Here is a 25,101-nt window from a genome sequence, read left to right as displayed (position 1 = left end):
ATGACAGAAGCCTCCTTAGCGGGATGTAGGAGGTTAAACAGGGACCCTGTTCTTTGGACTGCTCATGAGAGAAGCCTAATTGGCGGTAGGAGGCTCCTTACTACTGGGACAGAAGTCTGATATATATCCCAAGGTTTTGCTCACTTTTGTGTATATATGTACATATATCTCTATATATATATCTATACTGTTCCTACGTACCGTGTGCTGTACCGTGTTACTTTACTTTTAAGTTATCCTCACACTCTATCAGTGAGTGTGAGGAACCAGAAGCAGGCGGCTGTACTAAGCCCCTCTGTCCCCAGGTGCGGCCGCTCTGTCGGGGGCTGTCACCCACACGGTGTCCACGGCAGTCATCGTGTTCGAGCTGACGGGCCAGATCTCACACATCCTGCCCGTGATGATTGCGGTGATCCTGGCCAACGCTGTAGCCCAGTCCCTGCAGCCCTCCCTCTACGACTCCATCATCCGTATCAAGAAGTTGCCATACCTGCCCGAGCTGGGCTGGGGACACCATGAGTAAGTACTGGGACCACCACCATTATGTACTGGGGACACCAAGAGTATGTACCAGGGGACACCAAGGCTAGTAGGTACACCACGAGAAAGTACTGGGACCACCACCAGTATATACTGGGGACACCGCCAGTATGTGGCTGTAATAATAGTAGCTAGTAAATGCGTATATTATTAAAATCCTTCTAAAGCGACGCCCCGTAGCTGGGGGGTTGATGGGTAATGTGTATCCTCACACTGGATGCCAGCGTTCAAAGGGCTACCGGAATATTCTAATAATCTCATATCATTATATATTATTTTTGCGTTAATAATTGCATTTTAGGGTACTACTAGAATAGGCTCACATGCCTGTTTAACACCTGCGAACTTGTCTCCGTTTTCTTGGTCAATTGGGTCAATCGCGTAAATCGCGTAGAACCGGAGAGTTCTTTTTTTGGGGGGGGGGGGGGGGGAGGCTGTCCTTCATATGAAACATTATTGGATAATTCTTATAATTGACATTTCTCTGGGCCAATCGGTATCTCAGTATTTGCTTCAGAAACTTGAAGCACCCAGCGCAACTGAGCTCGCCTTTCGATGACGCTTGGCTACCGCGCGAGTCTGATGGAAACTCTTAACGTAAATTTGAAGTAGGGGTGTAGGCCTACGTTATAAACAGTATAGAAAGTACACCAGTGTGAATTTGCTCTATGGTATGGATTTTGACGTTACCGTGAGATCGTTGTGACCGGTAGACAGTGTTGTGTGTAACGCGTAACAAAGTAGGTAACGCGTTAATCCAGTAACCTAACTACTTTTTCATGTAAAAATTAAAGTTATGCGCAACTACTGAAAATATGGTAACGAAACATAGTTCCTTTTTCAATTCGGCGCCACGTTACTTTTCCCAGGGACAGATTTGACAGCGATACTGCCTTCTCAGGCAGTATGCTATTGCGCATGCTCTCAGGCAGTATGCTATAGCGTAAGCACGCAGGCGCGCAGCAAGCGCTCATGCGTGCATGTGCAATAGTCCCTTCACAAGCTCTCATTCCAATCCACACCGTACAAGACAGACGCTGGTAGAGTGAAGCTGTCTCAGACAGCTTCCGCAGGCATTTTGAAAGCCAGTTCCTACTCCCCCGCCCCCTCTCCAATGACCTGGTCGTCTCTGTAGTCACCTGTCAGGCCAGTCAGGGTAAGCGATCCTACTTCCCCCACATCATTACAGCGAGCTCCTCCTTTATTGCTTCTGGAGAACACTAACACTGTGTGTGGTGTGTTCTCCAGACACACATGCAGACACATTCACATACACACAAGCAGATACACACACAGTTACGCCCGCACAAACACACACACATACATGCTCACACACACTCAGTTACACACGCAGAGTTACGCATTAACAGACATTCTGCTGAACTACTCTTCTTCACTCTTGGGAATGAAGGCAGATGACCCCCAGATCACCCTCAACTGCATTATTCAATTTGCCAAATCCATTATCTTTGCCATATCTTTCTATGGATATGATGCATGCCTGTGTACGCAGGTATTAGGTCTAGTGTGTGTACCTACACACACACACAGGCATGCTCAGCCACACAAACACACACACAAGCAGGGGCGGTTCTAGGTGGGGGGCCAGCAGGGGCCAGTTCCCCCGTAAAACTGAGCTCATACCCCCCAGTAGCCCCCCCTCCAAACGTTGTTTTTTTTCTTTTTAACTCCGTCCGGACGGGGGTTTGATTGCTTGCGATGGGATGGCACTTTAGATTTATAATATATCGTACTGACTTTATTGCTGTTGATGATGTATGATACTAAGTGGGTTCGATGTCAGTGAAATAAACCCAAAATGTTGTCATATTGACAATTTCTTTAACCAATGTAACATTTCAAATGTATTATATTGACAATTGCTGTAACTTATGGAAACACTTAATAGTATGCTACTGAAATAAATGCTGTAACGGGAAAAAGCCAAATTATTGTTTATTTTGTTGAAGTGAATGCCGTTACTTAGTACTAAACTAAATATTTAGGTTCAATGAGCCCCTCCAACCAAACAACTGGCCCAAGTCTGGCCCCCCCATGAAAATGTGTCTAGAATCACCCCTGCACACAAGGGTGGGGTGTCAGCTGCCATCGAACGTGTAGTGGCCGGTGAGCTGGGACAGCGAGGGGACACGGAGTAAAGGTTCAGTTAGACTGAAATCCATTTGGTTTGATCAGCCGCAAATGCTGCTCCCGGGGGAAATCAGTGCTGGCCCCGGGCCATACGGACCGCTGGCCTCACTGACCGCTGGCCCGTCAGTCCCCCCAAAGAGGAGAGCAGGGTCTGGAGCGTGGGGGTCTGGAGCGTGGGGGTCTGGAGTGCGGGGGTCTGGAGCGCGGGGGTCTGGAGCGCGGGGGTCTGGAGCGCGGGGATCTGGAGCGCGGGGGTCTGGAGCGCGGGGGTCTGGAGCGCGGGGGTCTGGTGCGTGGCCGCTACCCAACCATGGGCCCTTCTAACGCCACGGTGTTGATGAAGGAACAGCGTTGTCTTGTTTTCTCTTTCCTCCACTGATCCAGAAGGTGGTAAAGCAAAGGCCTCTGAAGGTTGACCTGTGAACCTTAATCTGTGAACCATGACCTCTGAAGGTTGACCTGTGAACCTTAATCTGTGAACCATGACCTCTGAAGGTTGACCTGTGAAGGTTGACCTGTGGAGGTTGACCTGTGAAGGTTGACTGTAAACCTTGTCCTGTGAACCTTGACCTGTGAATGTTGACCTTTGAACCTTGATCTCCGACCGTTGTGTGTTCAAACAAACGGAAACCGCTGTAACCACCAGGGAAGAAGGAAGGTGAGCGGGGAGTTGATGGCTCCTGAAACACTTTGCCCCCTGTACGCTGAGAACAGCCCTCAACACTGAGGCTCTGACACAAAGCTCCTTCAACAGATGATACAGACACACACACACACACACACATAGACACACACCTGTTTCTGCCCCGGGAACAACAATTCATTTCTGCTGAGTAGCACTCTGGTGCACACACAACGTCGCCCCTCACACCCTCCACACACACGAGCCTCCCCCTCCCGGATGAGTCTGCGTTGCCGCCCGTCCCTGGATCTGGACTCTGGGCAGCGATGGATGGGATACAGCAGTGGGCGGGATTGGGGCGCTTTTGACTCCAGTCAAAGCCAAAATTGAATTGGTTTTCTTTTTCATACAAGCCCCCCTTCACACAAAGACACACACCTCACGCCCCCCGCCCGTACTCAATCAATCATTCGATCATGCCTCCTTCTCCACCTCTGTTCCCTGTTTGTTTTTTTAAACCTCGCCACCGACCTCATCTCCACAATCACACCCCCCTCCCTCTTTACCTCTCCTCTAATCTCATAACCCACAAGTTTCTCTTCTCCTAGTTTGTGGGTAAGCTCGGATGCGAAGGGGAGGAGGGAAATAAGGGGAGGGGAGTTAGGGAAGGCTGGGTTGTCAGTGTGTTGTGGTGTTCCTCCTGAGGTCTTCAAATCTAATCTTTCTATTACAATTAGGGCATTTAGCAGACGCTTTTATCCAAAGCGACTTATATCGGTTAATACACACATTGACACACCGACAGCAGAGTCAACCACGCAAGGCGAAAGCCAGCTCGTCAGGAGCAGTTAGGGTGAAGTGTCTTGCCCAGGGACACATCAACGCTCAGCTAGGAGGAGCTGGAGATCGAACTAGCAACCTTTCGGTTACAAGTCAACTGCTCTACCTGCTGAGCTAAGCCAACCCTCCGGAGGCAGCTGCCTCGGCCGCTGAGCAATCAGATTAGTACCCCTGTCTCGTTGGCATATGACCTGCCGGAGCTGTCCTTCGCCGTTCAGGCCGCGTAGCAGAGGAGCGCTCTCTAGCGGGCGATCAGACCCTATGATCAGAGCGGATTATGCTCAGAGACACGATTGCTATCCGGATCTTTGCTGCTCTGCTCGCCGTGACTGTCGCTTCTTCTTTCTCCTCTTTTTGCCTTTTGCAACTCAGATTCCACATGCCTGGTTCACGCGAACACATGGCCAGGTTTAGGGAGTGATACCTTAAACAGTTAAGGGGCAGTAAAACTGTATTTCAGACTAACCACACTCACAGAAACCTCAAACTAAGAAGGAACCCAGTGTTCACATGCATGCTGAACCTTTGGTGTGATGATTAAGGATCAGGGGTCAACCCCGCTCCGGTCGGGCGGCAGGGCGCTCCTTGTGTGTGGTGAATGATCTGATACACCTTGGGCCCTATCTTGCATCTGGCGCAATTAACTTAATCACTGATGCATGTGTCGTTGCTAGTTTGCAACTGGCGCAGAACGTTCTTTTCCCTCATGCGCCATGCCTCGGTAAATTAGGGAATGATCTTGCACCCCAAGGGGCGGTTCAGCGAAAGGAGGAGGCGTGTTCTAGCGCAAACGTTCCCTGGTGCTATTTTGCAGTTTCAGAAACCACTTGCGCCACGAACCAGGAAATATCTGGTTTAAAGTCAGTGGCGTGTTGTTCGGATGCTATTTTAAGGGCGCATGCATAATGTTGCTTGTGCACCTCGTGAATACACTTTGCTTCTCTCATCTACCTAGCCACACATTCTTGGTAAATTGGTAATTTGGCAAAGAACAGCTGATACAGCGGTAATAAGTTGTAGTTGTAAATCAATGCATCTGCAAACAGTGTACAGCAAACACATATTTTCTTGACACAGACATCGTGTACATGCCCATAACTTTCTGGATTGATGAGTATTTGATCATGAGAAAACATTGTTTTACCGCGAGTGAGTGTTAAAAAGAATGAATGAATGCGGGCGCGCGTGTGGGTATGTGCAAAATAATGAATTAATGCGGGTGCGCGTGTGTGCATCCATCTGTTTAAACACACGCAAAATAAACACGTAACGCATAATGCAGTCCATGGCAATGTATATTAACGGGGGGACACATGCATATTAGGAACACAAGTCGATAAAGATAATGCATACAATACTGATAAGAAACTATGTTTATAATGTATTGCGTATATCATTAAATAGAACCACAGTTACTGCATATCATATGTTATATCATATAAGTTTTCTTTGCCAAAATTTATTTGAGGACTCAGTATTTTTGAAGTTGTGGAAGAAAACCTAATTCTATGTGTGAATCAAGCCATATTATTTGGCCATAAACTGAGCCATTTGAAGTTTGAAATTCATGTGCATCTGTCTCATCGGAGACTGCAGAGGTGCTGTCAAAATATCAACTCTTCAGATTCAAATACGCTAATGGCTCTTAAAGGGGATGGGAGCTGGCACTCTCATTGGTTTATTGCACGTTACGCCCAAACCACACCTACGGGTAATTGGGCTACTTCAGACCCAACCTTTTTAGGCCCCTTGTGTTCTACCTGTTGCACTCAGACGCTCCCTCTGTCCTCACCCAGGAAGTACAACATCCGCGTGGAGGACATCATGGTGAGGGACGTAAGGTACATCACCCTCAACTGCTGCTACCGGGACCTCCACAACGTCCTGCTCACCGGGAACCTCAAGACCCTCGCACTGGTGGAGTCTGCTGGTGAGAGACTAACACACACACGCACGCACACACACGCGCACACACGCACACACACACACGCACACACACACACACACACACACACACACACACACACACACTCACACACACGCACGCGTCCACACACGCCAGACCCGGCGCCAGACACAGATTTGCGGGGGGGCCTTGCATTGCCCTGCGGGGGGCACATTTTTTTAGGCCAGAAATGTGAAGTCATAGGTCGATTTAATCGGGGGGTTCTCCCCCGTGATATACATATAGGGAGCGTGTCTATGTTCCCCGGGTCCTATGTTCCCCGGGTCCCTTTTTCAAAAAAAGGGTCCTATGTTCCCCGGTCTGTTACTTTTTCCACCATTACTGCCAAATTCTGTCCGAGATAACTACCATTGCATGTCTTTACATTTTGTGGAAGAGGGAGAGACGTCGCAGAACCTGAGGCAGTCTATTCATATGCTGGTAAACAAACCCCGAGAAGCCCAATCCCTACGAGAGCTCCCCGCGCAACGGCCATCCGGAGGCGCACAGAGCTTTTGGCCGTGATATTATTATACAATTATGTTATATTATATACTATTATATAAAGAGCTCCAGGAGTAGCAAACGGCAACAATCACTTTCTCCTCCATGCTGCAGCTCGACCCGGACTGCACTGCACTGAGTTGGCCGGTTGAACGCTGATTGGCTGTTACGTTACACACGTCACTCAGTGGCCACGCTGTTGAACGCCGATTGGCTGTCATCACGCGAATGTCACGTCAAAGTTTAAATATTTTTAAAGATTGATAGATTGCGGGGAATATAGGACCCTTTTCCCAGAAAAGGGTCCTATGTTCCCCGCTTTTCCCAAAAAGGGTCCTATGCTCCCCGGTATGTATGGCTACAGGGGAACATAGGACCCTTTTTTTTGGAAAAACGGGGAACATAGGACCCGGGGAACATAGGGATGACCCCAACGTCTGTAGCCCGGTTAGCTTCGGCTTGAGCAGAGTGTCAACCTCAGGTGACCATGACTCCTCAGAACACTCCTGACTTTCACCATGAATTTAACTGTCTATGACCCTCCGTGCTCCTTGATTAAAAAAACGCTGTCTATCCATATTTCTTTAAATTTAGTACAAATCTGAAATATTGCGATCTGCGATCTTTTTTTTTTTTTTTGGTTGGCGGGAGACTGACAGGCTCGTCCGTCCAGGGGCGGGCCCAACTGACTCCGAGGGCGGGCCAGGCCCCCTAAGGCCCGCCCATGACGCCAGGCCTGACACACGCACCCCCACGCTTTCTCATATATAAATGCATGCATAAGCAAACACAAACAAGCAAACACACAATCACACTGAATTCAACCTAAGCATTAGTTAATGATGCATTTGGCGACTTAGTTATTCTGTTAAGAGTATAGAGTGGCAGCATCGCATCCACTTTTACTGGTGGACTGCTGTGTGCAGCAATTATTTCCCTATTCTAATCTAATTTTATATTTTGCTTTCCTATGTAAGGCTAGGTGTTGGTGTATGCAGTCTAGGGTTATCCTGCACTAAGATTAAGCATAGCCGACTGATGGACAAATCATATACGATATCATTTTATATGCAGCCCAATGATTGCTAATTTGTTGAAACGTTAGCGTGGTTTAAAAACTTTAAACACAGTAACACACATCAAAAATTGTTGTAATGTTTGTCTACTCTAGAACGTGCTCTAGTCCAAAATGACAATGCCTGGATAGAGCCACTGCCATTACACAAAGGGGATATCAAACAAAGAATAAGGAAATTTACTGAAAGCAGAACATAGTTTTACAACATAAGGCACACAGAAGTACTTTCTTTATTTTTTGGGGGGGGGGGTGATTTGCTACTGTTATTGACCAGAAATCACCAACATTCATATTTATTTTATTTTAATAATACAGAACATAACTTTAAAAAAAATAATTGCATACTATATTGCAATCGCAATATTGGTCAAAATAATCGCAATTCGATTATTTCCCCAAATCGTTCAGTCCCACTCAGCACCCCCGTCCTCCAATGGAACACTCCACTGTTAGACTCTTTCTTTACACAGAGATTCCACTATTAAAGAGAAAGCTTTGACAAATACGAATAGTCAAAGATTCAAGGTCCCTCTAATCAAGTCCATAAAATGTTTGTGGAAATGCTCCTGTACATGGGCCATCTACAGCTGGTGGTATATGGTCTTTCGTAAGGGGAAGGCATACGACTGCAAAAACAATCCCCAAACCAAAGAACCCCACTTTCCATGGCGATGGACGGTGTTCCTGCGCTCTGCCTTTGTCCTTTGTGTGGTTTGTGTTGTGTGTTTTTTGATTGTATTCCATTTAATCCATGGGTTGACTGACGCAGTCTTCTCCACTGCTCCACTGAATGTCGATTTGATATTCCATGAGCGTCTCAATTATGCAATCATGCTGGAACAATTAGCTGCGGCATTTAACCAAACACAAAATTAGCACGTCCTATCACAAAGGCAATTACTTAAAACAAACACCCTCTTGCTGACACACACACACACACACACACACACACACACACACACACAGTATGTAAATATACCAATTTGAATGTAAGCGGATGTAGTTGCAGTCATATGCATGTGCATACACATCCCCCCCACCTACACATACACACACTGTTGATGATGTTCTGTCAACAACAATTTGATGTTGTGGTTGTTGTGCAACTCATCTCAACATGTGGCTTCCCTAGTTGTCTCAACACTTGTACATTTCTTCACCTCTTCAATCCTGCTGTACCTTCTGTCTGACCCTGCTGCTCCTCTACCTTTTACCCGCCTGGTGGTGCCCACCCCCTCCATGCTCCTCCACCTCCTCCTCCTCCTCCTCTGGAGTCCATGATCATGCTGTAACGCAGGCACGGCGTTATGGGTGGGCCTGACAGACCTAGGACCATCCACTGTTCAACAGGCCCACCCAAAACTTTTCTTCAAAAATATAAAAATAAAGGTTAATATATTTTAATCATTATTATTAAAGCTTCTGAAATGCTTTATTTTTGCAATGCCGCAAACTGTGTTGATATTGAAGCTTGATCCGATTTGCGTTAGGGGGCTGTTATCTTCGGTGAAATCGCGGTATAGTATTAATTATTATCACGTAGTAGCCTAGAGTACATTTGAATGCATATTCTTTGTATATGGTGCGTAATGGAAATTCCAAAGCGCTCTTCTTAGGTCAGAACCAAGAGACATTTTTACACTCCCGGACCCTACACACACTGGCGGTTTCTTTTTGATGTAATTTCGATCGGACGCTCTGCTGTTCTCTCCAGTTCTAACTGGAGAGACGGTGAAATCCGCGAGCTGCTGACCATCATGGGAGAGAAGGTGATGCAGTCACATTTTAGCAAAGACGTTGAAAGATGGTGCATCTACGAGAAAGACGCAGAAGAACGTTCCTTGCGTGCCAAGCCGCGACCGAACCGGCATGGCAGTGTAAAAAGGCCTGAGGAGAGATCGCGGATAGGTCCGTCCTATGCACCGAAACTTTTTACAATGCAACAAAATATTTAAAGAACATAAAGCTATTCAAATCTCTACATGCGCGGATAATATAACAGTATATTAGTCAGTCATTTGTATTAGGTTAAACAGGGATTTGATAATGTTTTTAATTTAAGGACCACCCACAATTGGTCTGGCCCATCCACAACTGGAATTCTGGCGCCGTGCCTGCTGTAACGTGTGTCCTCTCCACCTCCTCCTCCTCTCCCTCCTCCTCCACCTCCTCCTTCTCCAGAGTCCATGATCCTCCTGTAACGTGTGTCTCCTCCTCCTCCTCCTCCTTCTCCAGAGTCCATAATCCTCCTGTAACGTGTGTCCTCTCCTCCTCCTCCTTCTCCAGAGTCCATGATCCTCCTGTAACGTGTGTCTCCTCCTCCTCCCCCTCCTCAGAGTCCATGGTCCTCCTGTAACGTGTGTCTCCTCCTCCTCCCCCTCCTCCTCAGAGTCCATGATCCTCCTGTAACGTGTGTCTCCTCCTCCTCCCCCTCCTCAGAGTCCATGTTCCTCCTGTAACGTGTGTCTCCTCCTCCTCCCCCTCCTCCTCAGAGTCCATGATCCTCCTGTAACGTGTGTCTCCTCCTCCTCCCCCTCCTCAGAGTCCATGGTCCTCCTGTAACGTGTGTCTCCTCCTCCTCCCTCTCCTCAGAGTCCATGATCCTCCTGTAACGTGTGTCTCCACCTCCTCCTCCTCCTTCTCCAGAGTCCATGATCCTCCTGTAACGTGTGTCTCCTCCTCCTCCTCCTCAGAGTCCATGGTCCTCCTGTAACGTGTGTCTCCTCCTCCTCCCCCTCCTCAGAGTCCATGATCCTCCTGTAACGTGTGTCTCCTCCTCCCCCTCCTCAGAGTCCATGGTCCTCCTGTAACGTGTGTCTCCTCCTCCTCCCCCTCCTCCTCAGAGTCCATGGTCCTCCTGTAACGTGTGTCTCCTCCTCCTCCCCCTCCTCCTCAGAGTCCATGATCCTGCTGGGCTCCATCGAGCGGGCCCAGCTGCAGGCTCTCCTCTCCCAGCAGCTGGGCCGCGCGCGCCGCATGGAGTACATCCGGGAGAACGCCATGGCCTTCAAGAAGTGCATGTCTGACCCCGAGTCCCCGCCCCCTCCGCCCCCCGTGGAGGACACCAACAGCCAGCAGCGCCACTCAACCCAGGAGGTCCGCTTCCAGGTAAGGCCTACGCTCTGCTCCGGGATATCCTAATCGACCGCCTAGTGGACAACGTGGATCATATAAGCGGCTGCAGTGGCTCAGTTGGTAGAGCGGGTTGACTGGTAACCGGAAGGTTGCTAGTTGGATCCCCGGCTCCTCCTAGATGAGTGTCGAGGTACCCTGAGCAAAACAACTCACCTTTACTGCTCCTGACGAGCTGGCTGTCTGGTTGACTCTGCCATCTTTGTGTGAATGTGTGAATAAGTGCTGATAAGACATCTCACCCATTCCTTAAAAAGATCCAAACTAAAAGAAATGAAAAAGGTATGCATCTTAGGGATGTCAGTTTCGGTTAATTTTGCTTTTTCGATAGGCCGACACCCATTAACCAGTAACTAACCGACTAAAATGATGTAAAATACAAGAAAGTGTCGCTTTCCTTTTAGTTCGACACTCCATTGACTCAATGAGCTTTGGCGCCGCATTTCAAAGGGCTGTCCATTTAGAGGTGCTGACATTTTAGTGTTTTGTCTAGTAAATGTCTTGCCTTTTATTTTATTTCCTGTTGTCTTAACTGAAGTTTATTGCCGCATTTTGATCAGGTCATTGTTGAAGGGGTGAAGCAATAATGACCAGCGTTCTATACATTATCCCTTGCATATACGTTGCAAATACACGGCGGTGTCTTACTTCAGGGCGAACAGGACGCCGACGTGCAGCGGAGGTGTCTTGCTTCAGTCACGCTCCCGCCTTGTACAGCACCACTCCCACCCGCTCCCGCAAAGAACTGTCATTTTTAGTCCCGCTCCTGCCCGCATCTATGATATTATATCCTGCTCCCACCCGCAAGTCCGCAAGGATGGATGTTCACTTTCTGTCTCAGGAAAAGCCTGTCCATTGGTTTGGAAAAAACGAGCGCGCACATAATTTACTTAGGCTAGGCTGGTAACATATTTATTGGTAAGCCTGCATGTTTTCAACCATATAAATCATTAAATAGGCCTCAGTAACTGAAACACGAAACAGTCACATAACAGTCAACATAAACAGTAATAAAAACTCTGCAGGTCAGTACCAGCACGTCTAAATGAAAAATGAAAGGTAAAAGAAACAGCTGCTGCTTCAACCATGAAGGAAAAGTTGTTAGAAAAGTGGGTTTTGCTTATTGATGAGGGCTTCATGATAATTTGTATATTTTACTTTATATATATATTTACCTCATATTTAATATGCGGGAGTGCAGTGTATCATCCCGCCCGCCCGCACCCGCAAATGCACCTCTATCATCCCGCCCACACCCGCGATGAGCTATCATTTTTGGTCCCGCGCCGCACTATTTTGCGTCGGTTCCCGCGGGAGTGCAGACCTCTACTCTCTATGTCGTTGTTTTGCGGCGCTAGCAGCAGCAGCACTAGGGCTACAGGGATCGCGGCAGTGTCACATTAATACCTTATAGTAAGTAGTAAGTGGTGCTTTGCATACCCCCCGCCCCGCTGCTTGATGTCGTGTTGGTAGTAAAAAATATTGTGGAGGTAGTAAAAAAGGTAGTAAATGGTAGTAAATTCATCTCTATGATTCCTGCATATACCGTGGGTTGCCTCCCAGGCTCATAGTCTAAAACATGGAAAACAATCTGGTTCTCCTTACTGAGGGAGGAAAATGTTATACAAATCTTACTGTGACTACGGGAAAGGGAGGGGGGGCTGTAAGTGGCTGGAGAAATCAAATTTGGGAAAGAGCAAAAAGGGAAAAAATAATCTATTTTGGAGATGGATTTGGAATGACTTTTTAAAGTGCAGGAGACAGGAACGTATGTCATTTCCCTGGGCCTCTGTGCATGTGGGTATTAAAGATGGTGCTCTCAAGGGTGTCTGCCAAAGAAAGAAAATAACTCACCCGCCCGCCTTGCTGTTTACAGAGGAACAGTGAACAGGTTCCATCAGTTACGCACCACCAGTAGGTGTGTGTGTGTGAGTCTGTGTGAGTGTGTGTGTGTGTGTGTGTGTGTGTGTGTGTGTGTGTGTGTGTGTGTGTGTGTGTGTGTGTGTGTGTGTGTGTGTGTGTGTGTATGTGTTTTTGTGAGCGTGCGTGTGCGTACGTGTGTGCATGCGTGCGTGCGACAGATGGCAAGCTTGGACCAAAATGTTTTGAGTGTGTGTGTGTGTGTTTTTGTGAGTGTGTGTGTGTGTGTGTGCTTGTGTGTGTGCTTGTGTGTGTGTGTGTGTGTGTGTGTGTGTGTGTGTGTGTGTGTGTGTGTGTGTGTGTGTGTGTGTGTGTGTGTGTGTGTGTGCGTACGTGTGCATGCGTGCGTGCGACAGATGGCAAGCTTGGACCAAAATGCTGTATTGATGCTTGATCCGATTTGCGTTAAAAATGACCAACCTGCTTCTATGACCACAGTATCAAGTGGAACATTAGGGATGTTATACGTGTTGATAAATCATTTTTACAAGGATGACGTCTGCTGGCGGGATAAACTCCTGCAGATGAAGGGACCACCACCCCTCTGCTGGAGGTATAAACTACGCAGATAAAGGAACCACCACCCCTCTGCTGGAGGAATAAACTACTGCAGAATAAGGAACCAACACCCAGACCACAACAAATTTGGCTTGTCATGGAGAAGAGATAGCCTTTGAGACATATTGCGGACAACCATGCTGTGTGTGTTTTTGTGTTGGTGTGTTTTAATTACTGTAGGTTGACCATACTGTGTGTGTGTGTGTGTGTGTGTGTGTGTGTGTGTGTGTGTGTGTGTGTGTGTGTGTGTGTGTGTGTGTGTGTGTGTGTGTGTGTGTGTGTTTAGATCACCACTGAGGAGTCCACTTTGAGTCCCACCCGACCCATCCCCCAGAAACCCCTCAAACCTGCCCTGAAGAGACCATCAGTCGTAGACCGCCCCCCCGAGATCCTCACCGGTAAGACACTCACACACACACACACACACACACACACACACACACACACACACACACACACACACACACACACACACATATATATATATATATATACACACACACACACACACACACACACACACACACACACACACACACACACACACACACACAATTAAAACTTAATTTGTGATACTATTACAGTAGACACAATGATAGTTTAATCTAATGTCTTTCTCTGTCTTTCTCCTCTGTCTCTGTCTCTGTCTCTGTCTCTGTCTCTGTCTCTGTCTCTGTCTTCAGCAAATAATGATAACTCGGGCATTGCTTTAAAGAACCTGTTTTGTGCCAACCCTGATGCAGAAGCCGTGGAGGTGAGCACACACACACACACACACACACACACACACACACACACACACACACACACACACACACACACACACACACACACACACACACACACACACACAGACAGAAACACACATGCACACCGAGTGTGTCTTTCTCTCTGATAACAGGTCTCTGAGGAGTGGATGCAGCGCAGTACTGACTAGTTGCAGTACTAACTAATCCTAGTGGTCACTATATGTATTGCCCTGTGTAACGCTGTGCTTGTCTCCCTGCGGGGGTACAGTCCAACAACAACAACATGGAACCGCCCACCTCCCCTGAACACAGGAGGCCCCCCAAACGGGTCCGGATATCCGTAGTGGTAAGACCGATCAGCCTGATCGGGTGCCCCCCCAAATCAATAAACGGACCACCCAATGTCTGCCATCTTCATCCACACCCCTCAGGCCCACCCTGACGCCGATGGCCTGTGATCAGGGCGAAGCCCACACCATCGTGCCCAAATGCGCTGAGCGACCTCCTCCCCGTGCCCCACTAGGGGTCGCCGACCACTGAGACCAGATGAGGACCCCCTCCGGGGTAAACAAGGGGATAAGGGGGATTCAAGGAGGATCTGACCACAGATATAACAAAACATTCCCTCTTTTGAAACTAAACCAAGGGGATCAATTATACCACCGACCTCTAAAGGTCACCCCTCTGAGCTGGAGGCACAGGGTCGTGACGTGGTCTCAATCAGGTCCTCCTTAAGGTAAACAGTCCAGTGGTCTGTGGGGAGGAAGCGGTTCAACCTTGACATACTGTCTGTGCTGTCCATCATCAGCGCCATCTGAAGCGTCCAATCAGTGATCTGATGCCTCCTTTAAACCACCACGCGTGCTGAGATCAGGGTCAGATATCACACCAGGCTTTTTGAAATGCATGTAAGAAAGCAAATTCTCATCATGAACCAAAACACAAAATGTAATATCATATGTAAATCAAAAAGAGATTATTTGCATGGTCAATCAGACGAGCTGAATAACGAGTACATCTGGTAATGGGTAAGGACTAACGAGTTGGACGTCTGGTAATGGGTAAGGACTAACGAGTTGGACGTCTGGTAATGGGTAAGGACTAACTAGTTTGACGTCTAGTAATGGGTAAAGACTACCGAGTTGGATGTCTGGTAATGGGTAAGGACTAACGAGTTGGACGTCTGGTAATGGGTAAGGACTAACCAGTTTGACGTCTGGTAATGGGTAAAGACTAACGAGTTGGACGTCTGGTAATGGGTAAGGGCTAACGAGTTGGACGTCTGGTAATGGGTAAGGGCTAACGAGTTTGACATCTGGTAATGGGTAAGGGCTAACGAGTTGGACGTCTGGTAATGGGTAAGGGATTGGATTTGAAGCCAAACTATGATGCAGGGGAGCACAGAGGTAGTGTTTAATTTGTGATTAGCAACGCGTGGCATTCCAAAACGGGAGTGGCGCGTGATGGATGGAGCTGGAACAGCGTACTGGGCCTAATGACTCCACCCTGATGGTGGAGGAGCAGGAGGAAGATCCAATATGCTGCATGTACTCTTAAACAAATCAAGGTTTCCAGAGGCAAACCATTTCAGATTGTTCCCTTGAAAAATACTCAAAAAAATGAATAATCCAATCCAATAAGGCTGCCATCGTAAAGGCATGCGAGTGATGAGAAAAACAATATCTTTCTATGTGATGTAGTATCTATTGATTTGCAGCTCCAACGATCATGATGAATCGCTTTAGTCCGTGTGATCTGTGCTGAAGCAACATCTGTGGTTCTGAGCTTGGCCTGATCTTCACGTAATGATTTCTTTGTCATGTAACGACTTGTTTTGTCTCAACCTGTGTGGTTTCATTCCCCAGGAGCCCCCGCCCCACTTAAAGACTTACTTCTGGGTGAGCATACTGTCGCACCGCTTCAACCACACCTTTCATAGAGTCAGGGACCATGAAGACATCCCCCTGAACGCTACAGGAGGGAGATTCTAGATCAACGCATCCATATGGCGTGACTTACACCCCCCTCATTCCCTGTACTGAGGCCCCTCCCAACGGACGCTCTGAATGACCCTATGAGGTACAACATGACCTCTGAGGCCTCTCCCTGTAGGCGTAGCGCTCGCCTGGAGCAGCCCACTCGTGCCAAAACACAACATCGGCCACGCCGGCGGCCAGCTGGCGCCCCTCGTCTGCTCTGCGGAGCACCAGGCCCCACTGATCTGACACCAGTCGAGTGGTTCCCCTGAGGGAGACAGGAGGAAGGAGCAGCAGTAGCTCAGGAGGTAGAGTGGGTTGACTGGTAGCCTGAAGGTTGCTAGATTGATCCCCGGCTCCTCTTAACTGTGTTAGTGTCGAGGTGTCCCTGAGTGAGACGCCTCACCCTGACTGCTCCTGACAAGCTGGCTGTTACGCTGTGTGGCTGACTCCGTCGTCGGTGTGTGAACGAATGGTTGTAAGTCGTTTTGGATAAAAGCGTTGAATTCCGCTAAAAATTCCGCTAAATGTAAATGATACACGTCCACCGGTTGGATTAGGACACACACTGGGCTACTCAACCCCTAACATAAGCACATCCTGATGTTTGTGATCCTTCTCTGTTGAAATGATCTTGTGGGGCATACAGGCGAAAGCCTCCAGCAGCTGGCTATTATCTGCGTAAGAGACTTTATGGGCCCTAACTTACATCCAGCGCAATTGACTTTCTACACTGACGCATGTGTCGTTGCTAGTTTGCAACTGGCCAGAGTGTTCTTTTCCCTCCGCCGCCACTCGTCAATAAATTAGGGAATGATCTTGCTCCTAAAGGGGTGGTTCGGCGAAAGGAGGAGGCGTGTTCTGGCGCAAACGTTCCCTGGAGCTACTTTGCAGTTTCAGAAAACGGTTCCGCCACAAACCAGGAAATACCTGGTTTAAAGTCAGTGGCACGTTGTTCAGATGCTATTTTAAGGGCGCATGCATAATGTTGCTTGTGCACCTCGCGCATACACTTTGCTTCTCTCATCTACCTAGCCACACATTCTTGGTAAATTATTTGGGAAAGAACAGCTGATACACGGGTAAAAAGTTTTACTTTTAAATCAATGCATCTGCAAACACCGTACAGCAAACACATATTTTCTAGACACAGACATCGTGTACAAGCCCATAACTTTTAGGATTCATGAGTATTTGATCAGGAGAAGACATTGTTTTACCGCGAGTGAGTGTTAAAAAGAATGAATGAATGCGGGTGCGCGTGTGTGTATGTGTAAAATAATGAATGAATGCGGGCGCGCGTGTTTGCGTCCATCTGTTTAAACACACGCAAACTAAACGCGTAATGCATAATGCAGTCCATGGCAATGTATATTAACGGGGGGACACATGCATATTAGGAACACAAGTCAACAACGATAATGCATACAATACTGGTAAGAAATGATGTCTGTTAATGTATTGCACATATCATTAAATAGAACCACAGTTAACACATATTATATGTGTGTTCAGTTTTCTTCACCGAAATGTATTTGAGGACTCAGTATTTCTGAAGTTGTGGAAGAAAATGCTATTCCATGTGTGAATTAGGCCATATTATTTGGCCATAAACTGAGCCATTTGAAGTTTCAAATTCATGTGGTTTTGCATCTGTCTCATCGGAGACTGCAAACGCGCTTTCAAATTATGAACTCGTCAGATTAAAATGCGCTCATGGCTCTTAAAGGGGATGGGAGATGGCACTCTCATTGGTTTATTGCACTTCACGCCCAAACCACACCTACGGGTAATAGGCTACTTCAGACCAACCCTTTTTAGATTTGCGCCGGGCGCAAGATTAATTTATCCGCCAATAAAATAGCAACATCGCCATAGAACCGCCCACAAAGATACATGCGTTTTGGCGCTTCTCACTTGCGTTTCAGACCGTTAAAATAGGGCCCTATGAGTTTCTGTGTGTGTTTGTGTTACCTGGTCAACGTGGAGGCGGATGGTGGTGCATGTGACCTCTGTCCTCCTGGTTAACTACTCTATCTCTCTCTCTCTGTCTTTCTCTCTTTCTCTGTCTCTTTGTCTCTCTCTGTCTTAGTCTCTCTCCGTCTCTCTCCATCCCTCTGTCTCCTGCGCTCCTTGTCATGATGAGTTATGGTGAACCCTTGACATATGCACATCCCCACACACTGCAGAGGAGCTGGTGTTCCAACACTGTGATCCCCATCTGGCATGAGAGATTAATATTTCCTCTTATTTTAAGTATTATGCCCTTTAAAAAACAAAAGGGAATTATTAATACAAGGCCCTTCTCTGTGTTTGGGTTAGTGGTTGTTTAGCCCAGTGTGTGTTTGTGTTAGCGCGGGCCCTGAACAAGGGGCCAGTGACCCTGTGTTTCTCTCAGCCTCCCCTTTGCTAAATTGAATTGAGGGTAGTTTCGGTCCAGAGCATCGCCGGCTCGGCAGAAAACCAGCAGCAGAGAGGATGAGGAGAGGTCAGAGAGCTGCCAGGTTGTGGACCAGGAACAGGGTGCCAGAGAATTGAGATATATGTTTTGTATTTGCGATATGCTGGACTATGTGAGGAGGGGAGGGAGAGGGAGAGGCCTTTGTTTTGGACTGAATCATGTATCCATGTTTTCTCATGCGATGATCGTCACCATAGTAGTATTTCCCAGTGTCAGTGTAACTGAAATATCATGTAGCGTGAACAGGAGTAAATGGTATATTTTGGCCAGTCTGCGCCAACCAGTTTGTGAGTGTTCAACAACGTCAAGAAGCCTGTTAATGTATTCTTTGACAACACGACCCAGGGACACAGGTGGCGAGGCGCGTGGACGTGTGACAATACCATTTACAATCTGTCTGGGCAGCGCTGGACTGCACCGGCCGAGAAAAAGTTGGCCCTGGCTCGTAACACCCCCACCCCCCCCCCCTCCTTCCTAGACCTCTGTGATCTCATAGTGCTGATCTCATAGTGCTGATCTTATACTGGTGATCTCATAGAGTTGATCTCATAATGGTGATCTCATATTGTTTGAATTACACTATGAGAGTGGGTTGGAACAGTGGGTTTAATATGTGAGGGGTAATGTATAGAACGCCGGTCCTTATCTGGAAAATAAGCCCTAACAACAGGACCCCGCCGCAAAGCGGAGGTGTCTTGCTTCGTCCTGGGAGAGGCTGTGTGAGGGCGAGGCTCACTTTGTGAGTCTTTACAATTTATTTGTTACCATTCGTAGTCTGGATCAGCAGAGATATCGTTTGCCAATGACGCTGGGGTTGATAAGTTACCGGACAACTTGTGGAGTGCTACGAAAGACAAGGCAAAAAATACACTTTCCTTGACAGCGGTCAATTATGGTTAGCAACGGCCAATTATGCAAGGGATAATGTATAGAACGCCGGTCATTATCAGGAAACCGACGCGCAGCAGAGGGTCTTGCTTCGCCCTGAAGGGGCTTATTTTCGATAATGACCGACCGGCGACCTTCTATACATTATCCCGCTTATTACACGGCTACTTGCCAAAACAAAAAAATTACAATTTATTTGTTACCAGCATTCGTAGTGTGGATCATCAGAGAAATACGTCGCTTAGCAACCGAAGACGCTGGGGTTTACAAGTGACCGGACTACTTGTGGAGTGATACCAAAGACGTCATTAGAGGCTAAAAGTCCTTTGTTTTCCATGACAGCGGTGAATTATCAAATATAATTTACCGCCGAAAGTTGTGAGGGGCCCATGCAAGTGAACATAGCGTTCCACGGCATTGAGAAGAACCGTATAATAATAATTATAAGCCAATGCTAGCACATGACAATTTCTCTATCATACCACAGGAGGCAGGAATTCTGGAAATACAGAAATTATAACGAAACCTAAATCAATACAATAGGGATGGGAGTATGTTTCAAAATGCTATAAATGAAATGTGGAATGAGGCATGGAAATGCCAATGGAGAGCTTGAATGGATCGATTGCCCAGGTTGTGTGAGGAAGACATTCTCTATAGTGGATGACGGGCATAGACGATGCCTTAACACTACAGTACTGTGTGTGTGTGTGTGTGTGTGTGTGTGTGTGTGTGTGTGTGTGTGTGTGTGTGTGTGTGTGTGTGTGTGTGTGTGTGTGTGTGTTAGTGTGTGCTGACTTGCCAGAGAGATGGACAGATCAATGAGTGGAGGCAGAGAGAGGGAGAGAGGCAGTGGGAGAAGGATGGCTCCTACATCATTCTCTGGTCACAGAAGCTGCCCACTTAGCAGTACTGATGTAACCATCTATTGTCAGCAGTCTCACTCTGTCTCTCTCACACACAGACACGCGCACACAGACACATTTACACCATAGGAGCAGGAAGTTGTATGCATGTGATTGTGTACCCACAAACACATACCATTACTGTAAAGTTCTCTGCCCTTCATTAAATCCCCAACATTTCAATTACCGTCCATTTATTTTCTGATTTGACTTATCTCATACACACACACACACACACACACACACACACACACACACACACACACACACACACACACACACACACACACACACACACACACAAATAGCCATAAGAATATCTAATAACACATGGGTACATTTTAATGCTGAAAAGTCTCTCAATGTGTTATTCGATAAAAGCATGACAACTGCATCATTTCCTGTTAGTTGCGCAGTATTGCGCTATTGCAGCAGTTTGTTTTCAGTGGCGTTCGTTACTCACTTACCCTCCCATTACATAACACACCCAGCGATCCGTCGGTGAGATGGAGTGTGTGGGGATGGCTGTTTGGGTGTGTGTGTGTGTGTGTGTGTGTGTGTGTGTGTGTGTGTGTGTGTGTGTGTGTGTGTGTGTGTGTGTGTGTGTGTGTGTGTGTGTGTGTGTGTGTGTGTGTGTGTGTGTGTGTGTGTGTGCGTGCATCCTCAATTGCCATCTCGGGGCATGTCCCACCACTGCATACATAATGCTTCAGTACAGAGCACCTCTGCCTCTGCCCCACGGCAACAGTTACCAGGGTTACCGACAGGTCAGCCTCCAGAGTGGCTGGGATAAACGAGCTCAGGGCCCCCATCAGCCCGTGGGTTACACACACACACACACACACACACACACACACACACACACACACACACACACACACACACACACACACACACACACACACACACTCTCGCTCACTCTCTCTCAAACAATATTCATCTGAGACGTACTCGCGAGTCTCACACACTACTGGGGTTGCCTGGTTACTTTGAGGCTTCCATGGGGTTTGGGATGGGGGGTTGAGGGACTGGGCAGGGGGGGGAGGGATCCATCTCTGTGCTGATCATCATGTGCTCCAGCTGTTCAAGTATCATCCGTCCTCCATCTCTCTCCATCAGCCTCAGAGGTTCACTGTAGCTGCTCGTCGGGGCACTAGCTCCATGCCTGCCGCATGTGTGTTTGTGTGTGTGTGTGTGTGTGTGTGTGTGTGTGTGTGGCGTGTGTGTGTGTGTGTGTGTGTGTGTGTGTGTGTGTGTGTGTGTGTGTGTGTGTGTGTGTGTGTGTGTGTGTGTGTGCGTGTGTGTGTGTGTGTGTTGACTCCCTCTCTTCTCTGGTCCTCTCTGCAGGACGACGGGGACACGGAGGACGACATGACCATCCGAGAGGTAAGGGCCCAAAGACAATAGGAGGAGGAGGAGGGGTCTGGCCTGTCAGCCATGAGCCTTCGAGCCTCCCTTGTTTCTAAACGAGGGCCCCATGTGAAGAGAACATAGGCCTTGTTCAGGGAATTAGAGGATGCTTATATCCCCTAGCACATCAGATGAGAAATGTGAGGCATAGAACCAATTGGAGGGCTTCCCAAGCTCCAAAAATGGAGTGACGGATGATATCCTGATGTTTCTGACAGGGTTATAAGGCTCCTCTCACGTCCAGAGATTACCTGCAGACTGATATTTTGGGAGATGACATCATTCATAATAATTCATCAACAGCCCTTCTCATTTCCCCGTGTTCGCCTGCCATCCCTCACACTCCTCCGTCTCAACCTCTCTCTCAATCTGTTCTCAATCCATCTCTTCTTCCTCACACTTCCTGTCATCTACCAACACATCTTCACACATACAGGCACCCTTCAGCCTCCCTCCAACGCACGTGCGCACGCACACACACACACACACACACACACACACACACACACACACACACACACACACACACACACACACACACACACACACACACACACACACACACACAGCAACCCCCTCACACAAATCGCATGTGTCACACACATATGAATCACACACTTTCCTGTGTCATTCATCCATTCACAAAGCTTGAGTTCTGGAATGTATCAAGAGTGTGTTGGATGTCTCTACTCCTCTCTGTCTCTCCCAGTCTCTGTCTCTGTCTCTGTCTCTCTATCCCTGTCTCTGTCTCTGTCTTTCTGTCTCTGCCTGTCTCTCTCTGTCTCTCTGTCTCTCTGTCTCTGTCTGTCTCTCCTCTGTTGAATAAAGACAGCTATGCAGGCGCCCTGAGGCCAATGAGGCCCGAAATTCATTTAAATTCAACCTGTAGGCATCCAGAGACTCCAAACGTGGGTTAATCGATGTATTCCTGCTGCTCTGAGGCAGTTTTAAACCCAGACGGTATACTCATCTCCCCTTTCCTGCACCTACCCACTCCCCAACTGGGCCTCCCCTCTTCTCCCTCTCCCTCCCCTCCTCTCCTTCCCCTTTTCTCCCTCTCACTCCCCTTCTCTCCCTCCTCTCTTCTCCTTCTCCCTCCTCTCCCTCCCCTCTTCTCCTTCTCCCTCCTCTCCCTCCCCTCTTCTCCCTCTCCCTCCCCACCACTCCATCCCCTCTCCTCCTCTCCCTCCCCTCCTCTCCCTCCCCTCTTCTCCCTCTCCGCCCCCTCGCCTCCTCCCCTCCCCTGTTCTCCCTCACCTCCTCCCCTCCCCACTTCTCCCACTCCCTCCCCTCCTCTTCTCCCTCTCCCTCCCCGCCTCTCCCTCCCATCTTCTCCATCCCCTCCCCTCCTCTCCCTCTCCCTCCCATCCACTCCCTCTCCCTCCTCCCCTCCCTCACCTCTTCTCCCTCTCCCTCCTCTCCTTCCCCCCCCCAGATTGCAGAGTGGGAGGAGCAACAGCTTGATGAACAGGTCAACTTCAGCAACTGCAAGATCGACCCCGCCCCTTTTCAACTTGTGGAACGTACCTCACTGCATAAGGTCTGTCTGTCTGTCTGTGCCTGTCTGTCTGTCTGTCTGTTGGTCTGTCTGTCTGTCCGTCTGTCTGACCGTCTGTCTGTCTGACCGTCTGACCGTCTGTCCAACCGTCTGTGGGACCATCGTTCTGAGTATGTCAGAGATTGTGAGACTGAGTCTCATTACTTGTGTTAATAATAACAGTAACATTGTGACTGAACCACGGAACCTGCATACACATGTATGGTTTATTGTTGCATGTTGTCTCTAGCTTTGTATATCCCGGTACACACACACACACACACACACACACACACACACACACACACACACACACACACACACACACACACACACACACACACACACACACACACACAAACACACACCCAGGATGGTTGCTCCTTGACTGGGAGCAGGAGAAGATGACATGTGCATGAAACGGGGAGATTTTGAGCTATGTTGATTTAGGTGTCCCATTGCAGCACAAGCTCTCGCTTTCGCTCTCTCCAGCTCTCTCTCCCTCTCTCTCTAGCTCCCTCTCCCTCTCTCTCTGGCTCTCTCTCTCTCTCTCTGGCTCTGGCTTGGCTCTAGCTCTCTCTCTCTCTCACTATCACTCTCTCTCTCTAGTTATACTTCTCTCTAAGTACTCTTTCTGTCTCACTCGCTCTACCTTCCACACAAAACGTCCTCAAGCATATTAAGCCAACTCCCACCTGCTCACACAGAATGCGTACACACACACACACACACACACACACACACACACACACACACACACACACACACACACACACACACTGACAAACACAAAGATGTTGCGTTAAAAATGTGTTTTTGAGATGTGAGCATATATTCTTTAAGGATATATCATGGTGCACTACCTGTAAAGCACTCTTAGTGCTAAGTGTATGCAGACCACATGGGCACAAACAGGGAATTACATAAGAATCTTAGCCTGGCAAGCCAGACCCATATCAGAAAGATATTGGGTCTGGTCTCATACGGTGGCAGTGTGGGCGGGATAAACGGTTGCCTTTCAAGTTCCCTCTGCACGCAATAGGATAGCGCTACATCCAATCAGAGCAACGAAGAAGGTGACGTAGTCAGAGCGACGGAAATTTCCATGGGGAAGTGTTGTGAATGGTGGATTGAGAGAATGGAGACCAACGACGAAACTTTTACCGTATCCGGTCGGCAAAACTCAGAATACATCTTTATTTTCCAGGTAAGACTTCAGTGCAGTTCTTTGTTCATTTCTCAAAGAAAATTATAACTTCAAGTCTTGAAGAGTCGCGGCCAAAGCAGAGTCGAAAGACAGCTGTTCGCCAGCAGCAGCCATTATTGTTTACCTTTAACACGGAACCGTCACAGCTCTGTCGTCATTCAGCTCGATGCCGCCCCTCACGATCTGATTGGCCTGTCCCATTTTCTGTTTCTAGCAGCGAAAAACGACGACAGAAGGCTAGACCTCCCTGGCTGCAAATTAATTTTGCTGCCGCTAGGGGCTTCTAGATTTCTAGGCTATAAGAATCTGTCAAGGAGACACACACAGTACGTTTACATGCACAGCTTAATCAGATTAAAGACATAGTTTGACTATGCTCCTCAATTGAACAACTGCAATTGTCAGATTATAGCAGAGCAAGCAGCTCCTCCGGCGGTGGAGCAGCTCTGATGGGAGTCTGTATATGGCAACAATTCCTTTCTCTCCATGTCGCGGTTCAATCTGGACTTCAGAGAGTCAGAGCCAGCGTTCCTTTCCCCCAATTCCTTCTTCTCCATGGGCGAGATAACCCCCACTACGAATCTTTACTTGTTGTGGAAGTACCAGAGAGTCGCAGAACCCAACACAGTCTTTAAGAATCATAATATCGCAGAACATCCCCGTCAGTTCGGCTGCGGT

General features: G+C 48.0%; 1 protein-coding gene across 8 annotated transcripts in view; it reads left to right on the top strand.

The window, feature by feature from the left end:
* The window catches only part of clcn2b (chloride channel, voltage-sensitive 2b), a 112,748-nt gene that overhangs the window by 72,415 nt on the left and 15,232 nt on the right, over window positions 1-25,101 (top strand). For 3 of the 8 annotated variants that reach the window (XM_030380630.1, XM_030380629.1, XM_030380626.1), the window contains 9 exons: window positions 306-519; window positions 5,950-6,083; window positions 10,577-10,788; window positions 13,577-13,688; window positions 13,974-14,044; window positions 14,308-14,385; window positions 15,905-15,937; window positions 21,617-21,655; window positions 23,115-23,219. In XM_030380630.1, the coding sequence (XP_030236490.1) occupies window positions 306-519; window positions 5,950-6,083; window positions 10,577-10,788; window positions 13,577-13,688; window positions 13,974-14,044; window positions 14,308-14,385; window positions 15,905-15,937; window positions 21,617-21,655; window positions 23,115-23,219 (998 nt within the window). The remainder of the gene's footprint in view (window positions 1-305; window positions 520-5,949; window positions 6,084-10,576; window positions 10,789-13,576; window positions 13,689-13,973; window positions 14,045-14,307; window positions 14,386-15,904; window positions 15,938-21,616; window positions 21,656-23,114; window positions 23,220-25,101) is intronic. The other 5 variants (XM_030380634.1, XM_030380632.1, XM_030380627.1 and 2 more) reach the window with 3 other exon arrangements.

Source organism: Gadus morhua, chromosome 16, assembly GCF_902167405.1.
Source record: "Gadus morhua chromosome 16, gadMor3.0, whole genome shotgun sequence".
NCBI lineage: Eukaryota > Metazoa > Chordata > Actinopteri > Gadiformes > Gadidae > Gadus > Gadus morhua.
The sequence above is the reverse complement of the archived record's forward strand: the minus strand, read 5'-3'. Positions and strand labels throughout refer to the sequence as shown.